The sequence below is a fragment of the Sesamum indicum genome, linkage group LG11, assembly GCF_026168435.1.
Source record: "Sesamum indicum cultivar Baizhima isolate 11 linkage group LG11, ASM2616843v1, whole genome shotgun sequence".
Taxonomy (NCBI): Eukaryota; Viridiplantae; Streptophyta; class Magnoliopsida; order Lamiales; family Pedaliaceae; genus Sesamum; species Sesamum indicum.
Genome location: NC_142667.1, coordinates 11393297 through 11413884, shown reverse-complemented (window position 1 = coordinate 11413884; position 20588 = coordinate 11393297). Strand labels below are relative to the sequence as shown.

Sequence of the window (20588 nt, the reverse complement as noted above, 5' to 3'; positions counted from 1 at the left end):
CCGAATTATAAAAGCTGAGAACTTCCAGCTTCTCTCTCTCTCTCTCTCTCTCTCCCCTTTGATTCAAAGGGGAGAGGAGAGAGAAAGAGACAAAAGTAAATGAAGGCTGGTGAAACAGTGACTTCGTGTCCTCCTACTTCTTCACTTCTTCTCAGCGCTGATTGACTGCTTTCTTCAGTTTTCTGTGTGAATCATTTACTTTATATTTTCAGTTGAATTTTTCTGCTGGTTGCGATCTTACCGTTCTCTCCCACATCAAATGCTGACGAATTTCTCCATATTTTGTTTCAACTTTGCTGTTTCCTCGGTTTCCAACAGTTAAGTTATACTCTAGCATCCTTTTTCCTGCTGCTCCCCACTGCTCAGAGGACACCCGTGTTTCATTCCTTTCCCTTGTGGGGAAGAGAAGTTCGAGGGCCCTGCTGTAAGCCGATTTCTTCCGGATCATTAATTCTTTTCTTTGTTTTTTTTTTTTTTTAATTTGTGATGTAGTAGTGATTTGACTAAGGGATGGAACGAAAAATTTATCCTCGACACAACAATACACCCGGTGTAATTCAAGTCTGGTGAGAGAAATTTTTAGGTAGATGATGGAATAAGTAGTCTAAATTGGCTTCAAAAAATAATCATAGTATTTGGATTTGTGGGTTGAGTGTTTTGTTTTGTGTTTTGGAGATAGAGATAGAAAAATAGAAAAAAATAAATGTGTTTTGAAAATAGATGATATGTTTGTATTTGTTTTTTGAGGTAATTTAAAATATTTTAAAATAAGTGGGGTAGGTTTGATGTTGGGATTTGAGATCAAATCATATCTTTTGTATATATCTTTTTATATATAAAATATGTATATATATAAATTGTATGTTTAATATTGTATATTTTTAGACAAGAACTATTTATTGTCAAATTATGTCTTTTTTATATATTATATATATGTGTATATATATATTATATAGAGAAAGTTAGAAAATAAAAAAACACACAGATAAGATGTAAAAATACAAAAATAAACATTGAGGGTGTTTTATCTTATATTGGGAAATGCGAAAACGTAAAACGTAAATCTCTTTGAGTATTTACACTGCTGTTGAGATTTATGTACTGTAGTAGGGAGTAGTGTTTATTTTTTGGCTTATATATATAAAAAAAATATTTTACCCTTGTAAATTAATGGGTATTACCAACGTGTACTTCAATTTGCTTTTGTATATTCTTTGAGTGTTCGGTTTCTGAGAGTAAAGTGTAAAATCATCCCCTTTGAATATTACATGCTTGGTCTCTTACAGCAAGCCAGAATTTGGTGACTGAGTGTTCTGGTGGTTATGGGGTATTTACAGATTGTGTGTTTTCTGTCTCCCTTCTTTTGGACTTGAAATGTTCCCCAGGGAATTATTTTTTCTTCCCATCAATTCTTGGCAAGTGATATAGAGATTGCTATTCTGTAATATGTGTTAGTATTCATTAGAATTTACGTTGAATTTGATAATACCTATAGAGGAGCTGGAAGTTGATGTTTATAGCAAGGTGATCTTGCTTTCCTTGAAGAAGATTATCACTTTTCTCAAGATTTCAGTTGATAATATAAGTTGTAATGAAGATTTTGTGCCTTAGGATTTATACTCTGACTGTTGAATTTTATGCATTTTGTAATAATTTCCTACTTCCTTTGGTCATTCTTTTGTCGGCTTCTACCTTGAATGAGCAGAACTTCAGGATGAATTTGGGACTGCAAGAATTGGCTCTTTGAGACATGATTGTCTCACACTGAATGTGGTTAGAACCTGGTACCAAGTAACTCCAACATATCTGTAATTTATCAGCTCGAAACGGATGGAGGACTCATCATCCCAGCCTGACACTAGCAAGAATAACAAGAATGAGGCAGGACCACTGATGAGACTTCTCCTACAAGCGAAGGATAAAAAAATTGCCCAAAGTCCGATGGCAGTGGAAAAGAAAGAACCAGATAATGCCCAGAGTTCAACAGCAGTTGAAAAGAAAGAACCTGAGAAGGATCTTAACTGCTACTTACCACTATACAAAGCTGCTCTAAATGGTGATTGGGAGAGTGCCAGAAACTTCTTCGACCAGGATCCTGATGCTGTCACTGCTAAAATTACCAAGGTCTCAGAGACAGCACTGCACATTGCAGTTGGGACAGGAAAGGCGAAAAATTTTGTTAAGGAATTGCTAGAGTTGATACCAACAGAGGCACTTGCAACTTTGCGGGATCAGGCTGGTCAGACAGCCCTCCACTATGCTGCGATATTTGGCAATGTTGAGGCAGCAAAGCTATTAGTGTCTAAAGATCCGGGCTTGACAAATACGCCGAGCAATACATTCCTTCTGCCTATACATTTGGCTGCTCTTTATGCCAACAAGGATATGGTTTCTTATTTATTAACTGTCACCAGAGATGATATTGATCCAAATCCCTTTGCAGATAAATCTGGTGTAGATCTTCTGAATCTTGTTATTCTTGCTGAATTCTATGGTAAGGATACTTGTGTCCTGAACTTTTAAAATTTTGAAGTGAAATAGCCTTATTATCTGCCATCTCATCACCATCGTCATTTTCCCAACACCCTGCAGATTTGGCTCTTTACCTGGTGCAGCTTTACCCTAATTTAGCTACATTGAGATCACCTGCTGGTAACAGTGCCCTGAATATGATAGCTGGAAAATCTTCTGCATTCTTGAGAAGAAGTTCCCTTTCCTTTTTGCAGCGATTCATAGATTCATGTTAGTTTATCATTTCATTGAGTATTTTCTGTTAAATGCAGTTTTGGTATCGTCTTTGTTGCCTTTTGGTTCTACTTAGTGCTCTAGAATTACAAAAGTATAGCAGAAGCACTGCACCTTGATAGGCATAACCAATCTTTCAAAGTTCTGTTTTCTGTCCTTTGATTGTCTGTGGTTTACTGTTCATTTCCTTGGACTTAGATCTCAAGATTTTACCCACTAGTGAATTCTGCATCTTAAGTACCACTTTTCATCTTATAATGTAATGGCATGGCCACTATACTTATAGGGGTATTTACAAGGCGTGCAAGTTCTTGGATATTGAATCAGTACCAAGTAAATTTCTATCTGAAGGAGTAATTTAATTTTTCAATTGTTAAGGTCTTCCTGCAAAGTTTGGCAATATATATAGCCAAGACGAAAGTGTCAAAGGAAATCCAGCTGTTTCCACACTAACTGCTTCCAAACGCTACTGTGCTCCATTTCTTCAACAGCTCAGTTTTCCTGGTTTGTTGATTTCCTTTCTCATCATCCAATAGTAACTGTAGATTAGAACTTTTCATGATTGTTTCTTTTATTTGGTGCAAGCCCTTTTGTAACACAAAGTAAACCTAGTGGCAGAACTGAACATACACTGGTTTTGAGTTTTATGCAGGATGCCAGAAGCTGCATTGGGTACTTTGGAAAGTTATCGAACATATAGGTATGATCCTGATTTATTTCTCAAGGACGGAACATTAAATTAGATTTGTCTTTCTTGACATCTGGCTTTCATTGCAGCACCGCAGGCCAGGTTCATTCGAGACAAAAGAATGATGCATTGTCAAACTCTTCAACTCATAAAATGCCTGTGCAAAGAGATTACGGGTTTAGATTACTCAACAGCTGCATCGATGTTTGAAACACCGATTCTTTTTGCTGCAAGTTTGGGAAACCATGAGATTGTAGAGGAGATTGTGGAGTCTTTTCCTCCTGCAATTTGGTCAAGAAATAGAATGGGACAAAATATATTTCTACTAGCAGTTGCAAATCGCCGGGAGAATGTTTTCAACCTCTTGTATCAAATGAGCGAACATAAAAGATTGGCCACACAGCTTCGAGATGTCGAGGGAAACAACATTTTGCACCTGGCTGGAAAGTTGGCACCTCCAGCTCAACTCAATCTTGTCTCTAGTGCAGCTCTACAAATGCAGCGTGAATTACAGTGGTACAAGGTAACATTGACTTGATGCCCTGATTTCTTTTACTGTTAGGATCGATATGAAGTTGAGCGGACCTGACTTTGATAAATTTATGCCTCAATGCACTACTACCTCAGGAAGTGGAAACTTTTGTCCTTCCAGACTTTAAGGACAGCAAAAATTCCAAGAGACGAACGCCCGCTGTTGAATTTTCCGTGGAGCACAAAGACTTGATCAAAGAGGGGGAGAAATGGATGAAAGACACAGCAAATTCTTGCACTGTTGCAGCAGCTCTGATTGCTACAATTGCTTTTGCAGCTTCCATTACTGTACCGGGTGGTAACAATGGCGATAGCGGCTTCCCCATCTTCTCCAATAACCCAGCATTCAATATATTTGCCCTTTTTGATGCCCTGTCTCTGTTTTCATCAACTGCTTCCATGTTAATGTTCTTGTCGATCCTTACTGCTCGTTATGCAGAAGGTGACTTTCTATACTCCCTTCCAAAAAGGTTAATAATTGGGCTTGTCACCTTATTCCTTTCCATAACCTCGATGATGATAGCATTCAGCGCAACCCTCTACCTTGTGTTTGGCCAAAAAAAGGCGTGGACTCTTATTCCAGTAGCTGCATTGGCCTGTCTACCTGTAACCTTATTTGTGACGCTGCAATTTCCTCTTCTTGTGGGCATCGTTCGCTCCACCTACTTTCCAGGAATGTTTGGCAAGCGTGGTGAACGTGTCCTCTTTTAGAGTTGAGAAAGTGAACAAGGCTGCACTTTGTGAATATGTCCAGGTATTGTCTTGGCATATGAAGCAGAGATAAGGAGAAGTGTGTGTATTTTCATAGTTTACAGGGACAAAATGTTGCTACGTTTGTCGTTGATGGGATCAATAATAACGTTCATCCCAAATTGTTACGAGACAAAATGAAAAATTTTGTACTATGTTTGTATAATTAATGATATTCCTTTTTTTTTTTTAATGAAGATGTATAGTTAATGATAATTTTGATGTTATTTTTTAACATTGTCACGAAAAATTCTCTCTTCTGAAAATTCGCAGAAATTGATTGGTAGAAGGAAAATAATCTTACAAATGAGGCATCTTGAATACTACTATACTAGTTTATGTGCAATTAATTTAAAATATAAATAATATAATTACTATGTTTTAAAAATATATATTTTAGTTAAATAAATAAAAAAAATAAAAAAATGGAGATTGTGAGTAGTTATTTAGAGAAAATGGGGGGAAAAGAAACATGGAAGTTGAAAGACATAATTGGAAGTTGAAAAAGAATGACAAACCCATAAAAGATTGGACACCAGGGAAATGCTTTCCAATAATATAAGGTAAAGATGATATGCACGTTCATGTGGATTAGGAAACACGACAGTGCCAATACAAACTGAAAGGTAAAATGAGAACAGAAAACAGAGGACTGCTGCTATACATATTCCTCATGAGTTTCACAATTTTGGACAGTATCTTCAACTGTAGCGGAAGCTAAACTGATCGGTTCCCAGATTTTGAGAAAATTGATCTGCGTTTCTTTCCAAAGATGCCAGGGCCATACGTTGACCGGATCATATCCTTAAGAAGTGGATACTGCAAGAACAAAAACAGGGTGACCGGCAGACACGCTACCAAAGTGAGTGGAGCAAGAAACCATGTCCTGTTATGCCCAAAAACTGCGTACATTGCTGAACTGAAAGCTAGCATCATGGAAGCCAAAGAAAGAAACAGGTTCACCAGACCTATGATCAATGTATTTGGCAGCATGTATAAAAAATCTGCTTCAGCACAGCGAGAAGTGAGAATGAACAAGAACATCAAGACAGAAGTCACCGATGAAAACAAGGACACTGCATTTGAAACAGCAAATACCACAAAGGGTCTTTGCTTCTGGAAGATCGGCAATCCACTCTCGGTGCTGCTACCACCTGGCACAGTTATTGCTGCAGCAAATACCACTGTCGCAATTAGCGTTGCAGCAAACGTGCAAGATTTAGCTGTATCTTTTAACCACTCCTCTGCCTCTACAATCAAGTCCTTGTGTTCCTCAGCGAAAACCATAGCTGGTGTCTTCCCGTCAGTGTTCTCCTTCCCCTTGTAACTTGGTGTCACAAAATTTTCAACTTCCTGCGTGTGAACTCTAGCTTAAATGGAAACTATTATCAAAACCCACCTTTTAAGTCTTCATGCCATGTAAGACTACATATATGAGGCTAATAGGTCCGTGATATTATTATTGGGTGTCATTTGGGGTAAAAGAAGAATACAGGAACAAATACACATAGCCGCGGAAAATATATTAGTCACCTTGTACCACTGTAGCTCACGCTGCATCTGCAAAGCTGCACCTGAGACAATACTAAGACGGTGTGGAGGTGCCAACTTTCCAGCCAAATGCAATATATTATTGTTGTGACTATCAGTATTCTGCGTTACCAGATGTGCATGTTCCTCCAAGTCATATAGAAGGTTGAAAATAGTCTCACGCCGATTCATAACTGCTATTTGGAACAAGTCATGGTGCTCTGGGTCCAAGCACCATATTGCACTTGGAAATGAACTCAGGATTTCTTCTATAACTTCATAGAGTCCGCATGTTGCTGATGAAATGACTGCTGGTTTAAATATTGAAGCAGATTTTACAGTATCAACATTTACAGACTCCAAGCATAAACATTTTACTAGCTCCATTGCCTGGCAGTGCATCAATTTCATATCATGTATGTGCTTAATCCGTGGAACTGCAACAAAATATGTGCATTACATAATGCTTTATGAATCTTAATTTTGCTAAAAAAAAAAAAACTTTCCCACAATACCTATTCCTCCAATGACATCCCAGAATCTTGTATACAATTTTTGCCACACTGCCAACAAAAACAAAATTGTTGAAGCTAGATTGTGAAGGCAGATGGGAGTCAAAGGAGCTCATCCAGTCAGGAAAAGCTGGTACATAGCCCTCCCAACCCCCCAATCGGTGAGACTAAGAGTTGCATAAGTGACATTTAAATCTATATGACAAATTTGGGAAGTTGCTTTACATGTAATACAATGACACAAAGTTAGCACTCTTAAGCACAAATTGTGAAAAATGAACCCATTTGCATCAAACCAACGCAAACCTAAAAGTGCTTGAGGCCACATTCTTCCAAAGTTGTGTTGCAATTAGCAGATCACTTGTAATATTGTACAGTTTCAACAAGGTTGCCATGGCAAGTGTCATTTTCTACAAATTACTAGCTATTAAGCAGCCAAATATAGTTCATTTGGACAAACGAAAACTTAAGTTACCAAATCCAGGATAGGTCCTCCTGAAAGTTTGTCGTAGGACCTGCCAACATACGTCAGTCTGTTTTATATGTCGCTCAGATGGGTTCTCAATGTCACGTCCGCGCCTGAGGTGAGAGGTTCTAGCCAACTTCACTGGAATACCTGCATATACAGAATGCAGTCCTGTATATGGTAAAAAGATGAAACAGAAATGATCTACTAGTAGCTAAAAAGATGAAAACATTTGGAAACAAGAAAGCAACTGACTTCTGAATGTGAAATTACAAAAATAAACCTAATATATCAATGATAGGTCTTTAACTTTCCATCTAAGTTATCTCCATACACTCGAATGTGCAATACGTTGATACTTGAATCCCTACTTTAACTTTAACTTTCATAATTGAAAGAAATGGTTCTTTGCCAGACAAAAGAGACCTCACACTAGAGGATATCTAGCTGCAGACTACCTGGAGAAATCTATTTGCTAAGTATCACCTGCTATCATCTTCCCTTTTTATACTTAATAATTAGAAAGCGTTTTATGCCAACACACACTATGTCATTTAAATACTAAAGGTCCATTGCTTTGGTAACTCTATAATTAGATAATAGGATTCATTTTTCAAAGTTGAGTCAAATTTTAGCTTATCTGCAGACCTGTTTTTTTAGGCTGTCTTGGTTCATTTTGCTTTCAGTCAAATAAAACAGAACATAAGATGCTAATCACTCATAATTGGTCTGTTTTGAGTAATACTTGTATAGTGTATCAGAAAATGTGCCAACCAAATAACAACATTCTGTTCTGGTTATTCCAGCAGACGAAAATTGAGGATGAGAACTGAAACAAAAATGGTGTTTCAAAAATAATGATAACTGCACCAAATTACATCAGTACATACCTGTTCAATTATAAATAGTTTAGCAGTTACTCTCTTGTAATAATTTTATCCTTCAAAATAGCTATTAAGCAGAGTACATAAATTGTTACAAGCATAAAAACATTAGTGTTCCTATTACCATCTGGGAAAGATATATATATATATACATAAGAGAATGGACCGAAGGAGATTCAAGACACATGAAGAACAATGGGTGCATAACATGCATGCTATCACCAAAGTCTACATAAAGACAAGTTCCCATGAGCACATATCATGTACCAAAAGAAATATTGCCATACAGAGAGAAGTGTACCTAGGAAGAACATGACAGCTTATACATTGTATTATTTGATTAAAGCTCCAAAGTTGTGATAAACTATTAAAATTCTGTGGCCAATACTGACACATATAATTTGGACTCAATTACCACATTGAAATGAGCTGCAAAGGTACAATTTCTGCATAAATTAAATCTGTTAAGAACTTGGAACAAATATGATGATCAATTTTAGCAATAATTCTCATGCAAGCATGAGATGCTGTCTTAAATGCTCAGGTACATGCATGTTACCAATATTAGTATGTTTTTAAAATATAGAAAAGGATTCTGGAATCGAAACAAAAGTAGGGAGCTCAAAGTTCAGTGAACTAACAAGAATAGATTAACTTCTCCCAAGACCTTAAGGATCTTCCACTGAGAAATGCAGAAGGCTTTCCAGCTAAGATACTCAATGCTGTATTGTTGCCTGGAGATATTGTTGTAGCCAACTTAGGATATTTACGTACCAGATCCAATGCCACATCTGTAGCGGTATGAATATACAATAGAAAGACATTAATGCTACAGCAAGCGCAGCAACAGATTTGTGTATTTTTTGGGGATTGACGAACTGGAATCAAATGACTCAATCCTTTAGTTACTATAGCTTAGATGCAACTGTTCTCTGCACCAAATGTGCAAGTTTCAGTATCACTACTTACCATAGAATGCAGAGTGCACAATACTAATCAAGAGAGTGATGCCAGGTTGATCTTCGAATGCATTTGGCACTTCATTGTCCCTTGTAACAGTCAATAGAAATAGAACCATTTCCTTGTGACCAAAAAGAGCAGCCAAATGGAGAGGCAACAAGTTTGTATCATTCCAAATGTGAGGTAGACCAGGATCACTGACCACTAAATATTTTGCTGCCTTAATATTGCCATATTTGGCAGCATAGTGAAGGGCAGTCTCACTAAATTTAGTCTTTAAAGAAAGAGCATCAGTTGGCATCAATTCGACTAACTTCTCCACAAAGCTGCTAGCCTCACTTCTCCCAACTGCTATATGAAGTACTGTCTCCAAATTCTTAGTGATCCTGGCTGAGACAGCATCTGGATTGGAGTCAAAGAATTTACTAGCACTCTCCCAATCACCTCTAATTGCAGCTTTATGCAAGGGCAGGTAGCAGTTAAGATCATTCTCTCCTAGAAATACAAACAAGAATATGGACAAAAGCCCGATTAATAGATGGATAATTGCTTTAAAAACAATGTAAAAAATAATCATTTGCTTACCTACATTGCTGTTGCCACTGATACTCGGTAACACTTGTGATGAAGAACTGGCCATTGTTGGTAAAACTATTTAGCAAATCCTACATAGCGTTTGCCCTTTCTTCCTCTTCATTAACTCACTGCATTTCGAGAGTTAGGGCATGTAGCCGCTTTCGTTGACAAATGAGAGTTGGTAGTCCACATGTTGGACAAGTTTTTGTAGAAGTACAGCTGAAAAACAAGAGAAATAAGGACAAGCAAATATTTAGACAGAACGTTTGTGAGAGACAAATTATGAGTAGTATGCGAGATGTTTTCTATAAAAGGGAGGTTAGAGAAAGTAACTTTTGGTAACTTCGAGAGTGAAAATACAAGGTTTCCTTTCTTTAGGTTGGTATAAAATCCAATTGTATATTTAATTTATTGACAAAGAATAATATTGGAGATTGAATCACAGAGATAAGTTAATGACAACAGCAATCGACAATTGGATCACAGAGATAAGTTAATAACTTATCTCTGTATATAAAATCCAATTGAATCACAGAGATAAGTTAATGACAAAGAATACTATTGGAGAAAATAAAAGTATGCACACAAACTTAAGAGATTTGACACAAACAAGAGTTTTTCTCCTTCTTCTGCTCTTCTTCACCTCATATACATACTTTGGTAGAGTTCTTCAGCAATCACAGAAAATGTGTTCTAGTTATTTCTCTGGATTTTTAGCCGTAACTCTACAAAAATTTGTCCAAAATAAGGCTACCAACTCTCTTTTATCAACAACAATGACTGCAGCGGACTAGTTCTCAACAGCAGGAAGCAATTAGTATCAGAGATTGATACTGATTATTGATAAATCCATCCCAAAATAAGTTAAAAGGAGAGGCAAACCAATTCAAAATAAGGTGACATTGTCTTCAGAAAACTAGGGTGCCATCCAAATTAATTGATAACATAATGTGTATGCAGTTTAAGTGTGACGCATAGTCAAAATAGCGAACAGCATAGACCAAATAAAAACTTTACCAAATTCCTTTATAAATTGAGAGGTTAAGTGAAAAGAGAAATATAAAGATACAGCCCAGAGAACGCAAGAGCAAGAGAGCAAGCTCAAAAAGAGCTTTTGCGGACAAATTATAAAGAGTGTCTGTAATCACTTTTGGGATTTTTCTCTTAAGCTACATTTGAATTGATTGATTTAAAACCAGAAATTTCAAATCCCTAGTGCCAAATCTTTTGAAACTGTTTGGACAATTTTATAGTTCAAAAGATTTCAAATCATCCCACTCTCAATTAGAACTATTTTTTATGAGATATAGATGAATTTCAAATTCTCCTATATAGAGTCGTTTAAAATCCTTTTTCCAAATTCTTTCCTCGTATTCCAACTCTATCCATTCCAAATACAACATTAGGCAATACAAAGGTGTTGGGAGACTGTTCATTAATAAATTCAACAGCGACTGTACAATATTCTTTTTCTAGGGCTTGAATAGTAAACTCAAGTGTGTATCTTGTACTATAGTAAAATTTCATAGTAAAAGAACAAAAGAGTTCATGGAAGCAAGCACAGGTGCCCAACTACACAAATCTGCATACATATTTTTTTTATATTGCCGGTATTATTTTTTGTTTGTAACTTACTGAAATTAAATTTCGGACACATTCATTGCCGCTATGCCCAACACTGCCATGCTACTAGAAAGGTTTCCCACAATGTTGTCTTTCCACCGCCAACTAAAATCAAGAAGAGTTATTAGTTACAAGTAAGTAAATTGTAACTCAAATCCGACCCAAAGCGTCTCCAACTAACTTGAAGAGGAGATCAAGCGCAGTAGCATGAACTAACCTGAATAGAAAAATTAAAAACCACAACAAAAAAAAAAAAAGAAGAAATTCTCTGTTATCACTACCTCAATAAAATTGCCAAAAACAAATTAAGTAAGCATAAGACATACAGAAAGCTGTATTTCAGCTTAAGCAGAAATGCCAAACTAAAGCAAGAACAAAGACTGGAGAAAGGTTCTGCTCATTCGCAGAATTAAACTGAAGCAGATGAAAGTTTTGAAGACAACACAGAACACACAAACCTGAGTCCGAATTTCCGGTGCAGAACTCCTAAATTGTCGAATTCAGAGGAGTTCGGGTTTCCATGAAATTGGCGGAGTTTAAGAAATCCAGATCAACGATTTTGCAGTTTTTCAGCCAAGACAAGTGGAAAGGAATTCCTTGTCCCGCTTCTACGAAAAGACGCATTGAAGACCAAGTGAATAACTTGGCCTCAAAATACACAATATTATTAGTTGTCATAATTATAAATTAGTTTCCAAAAATTATAAATATTTTTTTAAAATCGCCTAATAAATGCTCACAACAATGAGCTATTATAAATGAATATTTATCATACGCTTGGTAATTTTATAAAAATATTATAATTTTTTAAATAAATAAAAAAATATTTGTAATTATAATAAATTTGCAAAAAGATAAATTGTAATTTACCTTATTATTTAGTACCTAAATAATTATGGACGGCCCGAATGGTACTTTAATTTCACTATTCACGTTATTGATATCTAATTGATGTTTTTTATTATCTTTCTTTTGAATATCTTTTTATATAATGATTATATTACCCATTGAAATTTGACCTTTACATTTGATTTTTATACTCAATAATAATAATTTTATTATTTTTTATTTTTCACTAAATTTATTTGTTGATATTTATGACATAGTAATTTATATTGAAAGTGAAACCCAAAAATGCATTGCATGTTGCAACCTAGAGAAATTCAATTTTCATTTCAATTTTTGTGAATAATCTGGATTAAATGCAAATGAGTAGCAGCGATTATACTAGCCTACTCCCAATGGCAAGGAGGTTGAACAAGGTAACTCTAGTGTGTGGAACCGACTACGTAGCCGAACGAGGCCGTTGGTCTTCCAATACAGATGCTTTCAGGCTGAGAAAATGAATTTATAATGAGGGCAATCGTGACATTCATGCTAGTCTAAATAGCAACACTGAATTCGTTTAAGGCAGCGACTGTAACATGATGAGCAAGCTGCAGTGCAAGAATTATTACCAAGCTAGGAAATGGACCTTTGCTCGCAGCAAATGAAACTTATGATGTCTAGAGATGTTTTATGCAGCAATTCAACTAAGCCGATCAACAGTCCTGATGCCTATAGTGTTATGGATACACACTATGTACATAACTTTCAAACTATGCTTCCTAAAACATGCTCTAAGCTGTCAATAATATGAATAACTATGGTATAGTTTCACAGAATTCGAACGCATAAGGTATCTGACAGATGCAACACTTCACCTGTCATAATTTGCTTCAAATGTCATCTGGCTCTTCTCCTTTGTTAGTTGTACGTTGTTCATAAGACTTGAACTCCAAATTGTCCCAACGCTAAGACTTGGTATTTGCTTCTGATGAGAGTTTTTCATGTGCCTCAGTTGTTCCTCCAAGATTCTTTCTTGGCATTCCTCGATTGCATGTCAAGTAAGGTATGGAAGGCATTCCAGACACTGCCTTGGGCAGTCATATAAAGAATTATTACAACAGTAATTTATGTATGGAATTGCTGTACATATTAAAGTCAACGTGAGGGAGAGAAGAGCGAAGGGAGTCTCTCACTTTGATCTCCTTCAACAGCAATGATGCAACCTTCCCGGCTCTTGTTTCAGGAGCCTAAACTTGGTTTTTGGCTTCTCAGAAGTAGTGCTCTTCAATCTTGCAAGTTGCCTTCTGACATTAGGAAGTAATATATCAACTCAAGAACAGGAGGCAAATAACAGAAATCATAACCTCCGTTATCGAGCCAACTGCAAAAACAGGAAAGCCAGCATCATGATAAATTTTACCAAAGACGACAGCCAATAAGGAGGAAACTTTACGCTTCCTATCTTCTTCCCTTTGTGGCTCAAGGAAACTGATTTTAACAGTTACAGACAATGTTATTTGGTCTCAGTCATAGAATGACGTCTCATGTTATGAACTAGGTGACCTCCATTCAATGTGTAATTCTTTTCTTTAAGAACATATTAGTTTCACACAATTACACATAATTTTTAAGCGTGGGTATTTCTTATTCTAGGGGATAAAGCCTTGTGGCAACTTCCTTTGTCAGAAAGATGCTTGCTCTGCCTTCTATATATTCTTTCAGGATAACTGTTGAGAAAGGGACACATTGCTGCTTCCACAATGATAAGCTTCCCCTTGAATTTTTGGTACTACAACATACTACCCATGGAGAAAACTTTTTACCTCTCCTGAGGCCATACATGGGTTCAGAATTAGTCACAGTTGACACATGGCAGGATTTTACACGGTCGTTGGCTGTAAGTTGGATGAGGACTTTTACCGCAGTAGTGCCATATTCGACAATCTGGTCAAGAGGTTATTGTCCTCAGCGAACCTGCAAAAGATACGACCTCATCTCAAATGCATCGTTGTTATATCTATATATGCACAACAACATTAAATAAAATGCATGGGTCCCACATTTAACATGTTCTACCATCTAAACTCACAAATGGATATTGTCAGAAGTGTGTCACTAATTCAAGGACTTTTTTTGACTTACTTCCGTGGGAGAGAAAATGTTATGCATCTATGCAGAACTTTCTCCCTTACAACTTTTCTCTCTCCATATCTTTGAGAGTGCAGTATCCATATCCTACCATGTAAAAGAAATAGCCTCTATGCTGAGAACTTCACAAGACTCCTACTGCCTTTTATTAGTATAATTTTGAATAGGCAATCAAGTCATATCTTCTAAGGTAAATATAAAAGGAATGAGATGCCCATAATGGCAAGCAGTGGGGTACCAAGAAGAAGCGTATTGAAAATTGAAGAAAAATGCTCCTAAAAGCAAAATACAGGAAGAAACTTCTTGTTAATTAATATTTTCCAGTGTATTACCATCATCATGGTTTAAGTCATAAACTGAGCCATCATTGTTAACCATGAACCTCAAGTTGTCAGAAAACTGAGCTACTATCTCAGTGGTTTGCAATTTCATATGAAAATCTGAAGTATTAATATCTACTTTGTATTTCAGAGAAATATATACCCTGTCAAGTGATTAGCAAATGCTGCACACTGTCATATTAAATACATTCAGAACTGATCAACTGAAAACATGCATGCTTGGAAGTTTCCATGAAATGGACATTCACACAGTATATAACTGCAAAGATTGGTAAAAAATTCATACATTTTACAGGAAAAGTTGGTTGAATTGAAAAGGAACTCACAATTCCACTCAATCAAAAAGAACGAAAATTTAATGTTGGAAAATGTTCACAGTTTCCAACCAAGATGATTTCAAGTAAAGCAAAAGATTTCAATCCCCAAAGCCGAAGCAGGAAGACACAAAGTGGAAATGCTCGGCGTTATTATAAGTCCCTCGTCATTTTTTCTTCTTAATATATTTAACCTAACCTCGGGAATAGGAATAAGTCCCTAGTTATTTTTCCTTCTCAGTATATTTAACCTGATCTCTCCTGGTACATTTTCCACTTTATTACAAATTATCCTTAGTCTGACCAAGTCTAATTAATACTGATTTAATTTCTCCGTGGATGCATTACAATGGAAAATTTTGACATTCTTCACCTGCAACTGTTACACTTTCCGAAGCAAACTTATAAGCATCCACTTGTTTGCCCGTAAAAGAAATTGGCACACCAATCATATCTGTTGCCAGTAATGTGTAGAGATAACTCGCAAGAGTGGCATACAATTATAAATTCAAAAAACCCTTTCTGAGTCATCTCCAAGCAATTGAAATACAGGATTCTATATCAGCAGGTTTTTATCATCTCTATCCCAGCTAAAAAATCACAGTTGATAGCATATGCAGTTCCAAATTCACAAACAGCAAATGTAAGATACCACACGCATGATTATAATTTGGGTCCGCACATATCATAGCACGACATGGAATGCCCTGACAAGATGTCAAATTTCATGAGCTAACTTTATCGTCAACAGCAACTTCCTTAGCAACTTGAGAATGATGTGTTCATAGTAAGCACCATTGAGGGATATGAAGAAGCAAACAGACATCAAGAAAAAGCAACTTAATAAATAACTGGATATATTAGGATCTTTCCTTTCAATTAGACATAATTTTACAGTTATACACACTAGAAGCACTAAGGTGCTGTGCAGAATTACAGAAGAAATAGCAGAACTACAAACAAAATGTGTACTATGAGTAAGAATGTGAATACTCACCTAGCTGTCTTGGAGGTTATACATCTGCCCGTTATTTTGTACCTTGCTGCAAACACAAAGTGACTTCCCTTTCATGCTAGATGATATTTTGTGTAACCTCGGTTAGATGATACCCTTTGCGGAGCATGTCTTCCATCCATATTCTAGCCTCTGAATTTCGACCTTCTTTGGCCAAACCATGGACAATTATATCATACGTCCATCTATTTGGCTCATACCCTTTTTCACGAAATCTGTCGAAAAACTTACAAGCAAAGTCAATCCCCTTCATGCTTAATCTTCTTAAAAGCATATTATTTGTATAAATATCAACGCGGAAGCATTGCTGGACCAGTTTTTCCACTTCGTCGTCATCGTCGAATCCTTCAAGACAACCAGAAAAAACACCAATCAGGTGGCCCAACATCCAACTGGCAGGTGTTAGATTTTGCTTCTGAGATAAAGACACCCAAGCATAATAGAGTTTCCTACTTCTCAATGCATGCAAAAGAAATACATTGCCAATGAAGGAAGAAACCGGACGACCAGTCTGAGTCATCTCATTGACAAGCTCTACAGCTTTATGATATTGACCCAAAGCGCAATACAACTTTATAAGTTCCTCATAACATTCGATACTTGGCGTTCGCCTGTTTGTCTTCATATCCTCCAAAATCTGTGATGCATGCTCCGGTTTTTGTACTTTGCAAAGACCAACAACCATGGTTTGCCACAGTTTTCTCTTCCGCCATCTCGTGGACAAATCTCGGAAAAGCTGCAAAGCCTGAGCAATTCTTTCACTTTTCAGATAACTTTGCAACAATAGGATGTCAGAGTTGAAGCTTGGTACAAGACCACTTCTTCTCATCATTTCATATACTTGCATAGCCAGTTCAGGCTTCCTCGCATGTCCAGCTCCATCAATGAAAAAGTTGTAAACGACAGAGGCGGAAGACTTACTGCGAGCCAGCTGCATCTCAAGCAATCCAAAGAATTGCTTCTCTGGGTTATCTGTTTTACATAAGCAGCAGATCACCTCTCTAACCAGTCTCCTGGTTGGGATATAACCTTTTTCTTGCATTTCAATGAGTAATCTAGCTGCTATATCTCCTCTACTTGACTTAATAAATCCGCTAATCAGGTTCAGATAAGTACTCTTTCGGGATGCTTTATTTAACCTGTTGAGCAGGTCATGTAACAAATAACCTTCTTCAACTCTGCTAGCCCTACAAAGAGCGGATATGAATTTATCATATGTGAAATTATTGGGCATGATATTCTGGTCTAACATGAAAATGACCAACTCCTTCATCTTATCAAACTTTCCTTCTCTGCAAAGAGCATCAGCAACAATGGAAAAGGTCTTTTGCCCTGGGAAATAACCCTGTTCCATTGAATTCCTCAACAATCGATATGCTTCATCAACACTGACGTCCCCCAAGAGAGTATTTATAAGATAATTATAAGCCATGCAATTAACAGAGAGGCCAAACTCTATCCTTGAATTATACAAGTCCATAGCAATATCCATCATTCCTGCCTTACATAAAAAGCATAAGACAGCATTCATGGTAACATCATCAGGCAATATCTCTCTTTGTTTCATATCCACCAATAAATCATGCACCTCCTCAAGCCTATTTTCCCTCAAAAGCCTGCAAATCAACGTGTTGTAACGAAATACATCAGGAACATAGTCCTCAACTGCCTGCTTATCCTTCAAAAACTCTAGGACACAGTCCAATTTCCCAGCCTTGACAAGGTCCCTGATCCACACACCGTATGCATGTTCCATGGAAACCAAGTTCATCTTTCGGAACTCTTCAATTAATAATGCAGCCCTCTCAAATTGATTATCCTTACACAAGGCGGCCACAAAGGTAGCAACAGCAATTCCACTCAATTGCGCTCCGTTATCCTCCACAAGACCACGCAAGTACTCCTCCCCTCTTTCCAACTCCTTCTGCTTATAGAAACTTTTCATCATAATCGAATGCGTGACCTCGTTCTGAAACCCACGGATTCTGATCTCCTTTGCCACCGTCTCCACCACATCAAAATAACCCTCCTCCACGAGGGAATTCATAAGCACATGGTAGGCAAATGCGTCCAAGTCAACGCCCTGAAACCGCATTCTACCAAACAGTCCGAGCGCAGTCTCGGACTTTCCGGCAGCAGCGTAACCAATGACCAAAATATTGTAATACCTAACTTTATGAACATACCTCTGCTTCATATAGTTCTGTAGAAAATCTAACATTAAGTTCATTAGCTTAGCTTTCGACAGGATCCGGAAAATGCAATTGAATGTAGCCCTTGTATGGTGAAAACCCGGCTGCCGACCTGCCCAGTCAAAGAACTTCAAGCAAGAAAGAACATCTTTCTTCTCGTAATTCAATACATCCAGAACTAAGCTTTCAGAGAGGCCGAGATTGAAGCGAGAGAGTGCAGAATCGAAGGAGGAATCATCCTGAGTGCGGAGGATTTCGAAGATACGATCGAAAAGGGGTTTCTTCCGGGACATGAACCATTCACGGAAGTAGTAGACGAGGTCCTCGTGATTTATCTCGGATAGGGATCCATTCGAAGTGGTGGAACTAGAGGAGTTGGAGGAAGGCGAGAAAGGATAGGCGGCGGGAGAATGAGTGGCGGCGGTGGAGAAGAGGTTAAGTGCAGCAGTGGAGGCGGAAGGTGGGGAGAGGAAGGCTCTGGTTTGCCTCGCGCATCTGAGAGTCAGCATTATTTCTATCAATTTGTTACTGAATTTAGTCCTCAGGTTACTGCGATGGTGAGTTGGTGAAGAGAATAATAGCCATAGTATGTGAAGGCCAATCACAGTCGTCGGAGAACGGCGGCGGCCGACGGATTAGCAGAGGATAGAGCTTTCACGCCGGCGGGGAAGCAATGAGGAGTATTGAACTAGGCTGCCTCACCCTGCAGATCGAATTACACTTTTCTTTTTCTTTTTTCTTTTTTTTTTGATAAGTAGTTAAATTTACTTTTGTACTCTTATCTTAACACGTTGCAATTTACCCCTCATACTTTACGTAATTAATAAATATAAGTAGGAGTGTTCAACAAAATCGTCCAATTATCCCAATAGATCGACCTAATTCCAATCACTCTATAGTTAACGGGCTAAGAAATAAGAATGGACTGGATTGGCCTAAGAATAATTAAAGAAAAGACAGCATTTTAACAATCGGATTTGGTTTTATATTTATATAAACCTCATTCAACTGCAATAATAAAAAGAATATACATAATAATAATAGTTACGATATTTTCTGTTGGTATTGTATAATATATATATATACATGTATAAATATATAAATGAGATTCATTAGTTCATTAATTCTTGGCTATTGGCAATCTTCTATATTTTTTATATCGTTGATAAATGCAAGAATTTGAAATAAATGACATCATGATTTTGTGAGAATATGATTTTATAATCGTCTTATTTTATCTCAAATATTTCTTTCTAATATTTATATATTATTATGATTAGTTTCTTATATAATTAATTAGAAATAAGAACTTTTTTTTACAATTTTATTCATTAAAAAATTGGTAAATTTTTTTCATATTTATTTGTATTCTTTTAAAATAAACATACAGACATGTGATTATTTTTTGCACATTGTAATCGATATATCATATTTTTCTATTTTTTTATGATTAGCACTATAGGAAAATGCATTTATTATGACAAAATAACTATAACAAGAGCATAAGTCGTTATAAAATACTAATATGATCACATACGTAATTAACTCTATACTAAAGACCGCAAAAATCACCTCGACCCAATTAGACCACAAAGTGTGATTTTAATGATTGCGGGTTGATTGACATGGAATTTTTGTGTAAAAATGTGTTTTAAGTGGTTGAGAAGGCTGCATTGAATGAGTTTATGTACATGATTACGTTATTTTATTTGAATAAGTGTTCCTTACCTTATACTTGCAGATTATGTATCCTCTCATCACACCCTTCCTCATCACATTTGGCATTATATTCTCTTCTTATCCTTTTTTTTTTTTTTGTGGTTTTCGAGTTCTGATTACATGTATGTGCACAACATCTCTGAATTCAAATTTAAAGCTGAAAATCATTCTAATTTTAAAATTATGTGATAAAAAATGTCTGACTCCATATTCTATAAAATCAAAAGTGAAATTTTTGCCCTTTTGATAAAACCGTTGGGAGCCACCTTTGACGGTCAAAGGTGGTCTTCATCCAAGAATTCATGGCCGATAGGTTTTGGGATCAAAATTGCAACAAATTTTAATTATGTGATACTATATTCATCAATTTCGTAAAGTATGAGACTATAACCTCCAAAACCACACAGTCCTATGCGACCCAAAGTGTAATTTGGCCCTTTTTTAAACTTCTATAATTTCATCTTTTTGGTTCGATTCGATTAATCATTAGTCAAAATTGCAAATTATTTCTCCATCTTTTTTTAAAATAGAGCAATTTAACCCCTTATACAATTCTGTGTAGTGCACGAGTTTTTTTCTTAAATATTTTTGTTTTTTAATATTGGATTATAACGTTATATTTATAATATTATATAAGAATCGTTTGATCTGGTTTGAATTTAGGACCCAAATTGATTAGTAGATTAATAGCCTAGATCTTACTTAATTCAAGTCAACAGTCTAGATTTAAAATGTAAATTGATGTAATACATATTTATGCAAAATT

The 20588-nt window shown here is 36.4% G+C and overlaps 2 protein-coding genes and 1 non-coding gene across 7 annotated transcripts; 1 reads left to right on the top strand and 2 right to left on the bottom strand.

The window, feature by feature from the left end:
* The first annotated feature begins 13 nt into the window (after positions 1-13).
* Positions 14-4907, top strand: LOC105173695 (uncharacterized). The gene is made up of 7 exons (XM_011095551.3): positions 14-424; positions 1706-2494; positions 2593-2742; positions 3124-3249; positions 3398-3445; positions 3523-3956; positions 4061-4907. The coding sequence occupies exons 2-7, from the start codon at positions 1831-1833 to the stop codon at positions 4673-4675; spliced, it is 2037 nt and encodes a 678-aa protein (XP_011093853.1). The 5' UTR covers positions 14-424; positions 1706-1830; the 3' UTR covers positions 4676-4907.
* Positions 4908-5242: 335 nt separating this feature from the next.
* Positions 5243-11977, bottom strand: LOC110011228 (uncharacterized). 4 transcript variants are annotated; one of them, XM_020698147.2, is made up of 9 exons: positions 11724-11977; positions 11278-11370; positions 9652-9861; positions 9076-9561; positions 8748-8984; positions 7232-7372; positions 6760-6807; positions 6248-6681; positions 5243-6067 (listed from the first exon to the last, which is right to left on the bottom strand). In XM_020698147.2, exons 3-9 carry the CDS (start codon positions 9704-9706, stop codon positions 5432-5434), a joined length of 2037 nt encoding a protein of 678 aa, XP_020553806.1. In that variant the 5' UTR covers positions 9707-9861; positions 11278-11370; positions 11724-11977; the 3' UTR covers positions 5243-5431. The 4 variants fall into 4 exon arrangements, with proteins under 4 accessions (XP_020553806.1, XP_088731507.1, XP_088731506.1 ...); XM_088875381.1 differs by having other exon boundaries at positions 8748-8840; positions 11724-11964; XM_088875380.1 differs by having other exon boundaries at positions 8748-8897; positions 11724-11955.
* Positions 11978-12643: 666 nt separating this feature from the next.
* On the bottom strand, positions 12644-18867 carry LOC105173694 (pentatricopeptide repeat-containing protein At1g71210, mitochondrial). Of its 2 annotated transcripts, XR_016062803.1 has the most exons (4): positions 15894-18867; positions 13917-14067; positions 13287-13474; positions 12644-13177 (listed from the first exon to the last, which is right to left on the bottom strand). It is a non-coding gene; the product is annotated as a pentatricopeptide repeat-containing protein At1g71210, mitochondrial (transcript). The 2 variants fall into 2 exon arrangements; XR_016062802.1 differs by having other exon boundaries at positions 13287-14067.
* Between the last annotated feature and the right edge of the window lie 1721 nt (positions 18868-20588).

Coding starts and splice junctions, on each gene's coding strand:
- LOC105173695 (XM_011095551.3), top strand. CDS start 1,831: ATGGAGGACTCATCATCCCAGCCTGACACTAGCAAGAATAACAAGAAT. Junction 2,743..3,123: donor GCAGCGATTCATAGATTCAT/GTTAGTTTATCA, acceptor TCAATTGTTAAG/GTCTTCCTGCAAAGTTTGGC. Junction 3,250..3,397: donor TCAACAGCTCAGTTTTCCTG/GTTTGTTGATTT, acceptor AGTTTTATGCAG/GATGCCAGAAGCTGCATTGG.
- LOC110011228 (XM_020698147.2), bottom strand. CDS start 9,706: ATGGCCAGTTCTTCATCACAAGTGTTACCGAGTATCAGTGGCAACAGC. Junction 9,562..9,651: donor CAGTGGCAACAGCAATGTAG/GTAAGCAAATGA, acceptor TTGTATTTCTAG/GAGAGAATGATCTTAACTGC. Junction 6,682..6,759: donor GGATGTCATTGGAGGAATAG/GTATTGTGGGAA, acceptor ATTTTGTTGCAG/TTCCACGGATTAAGCACATA.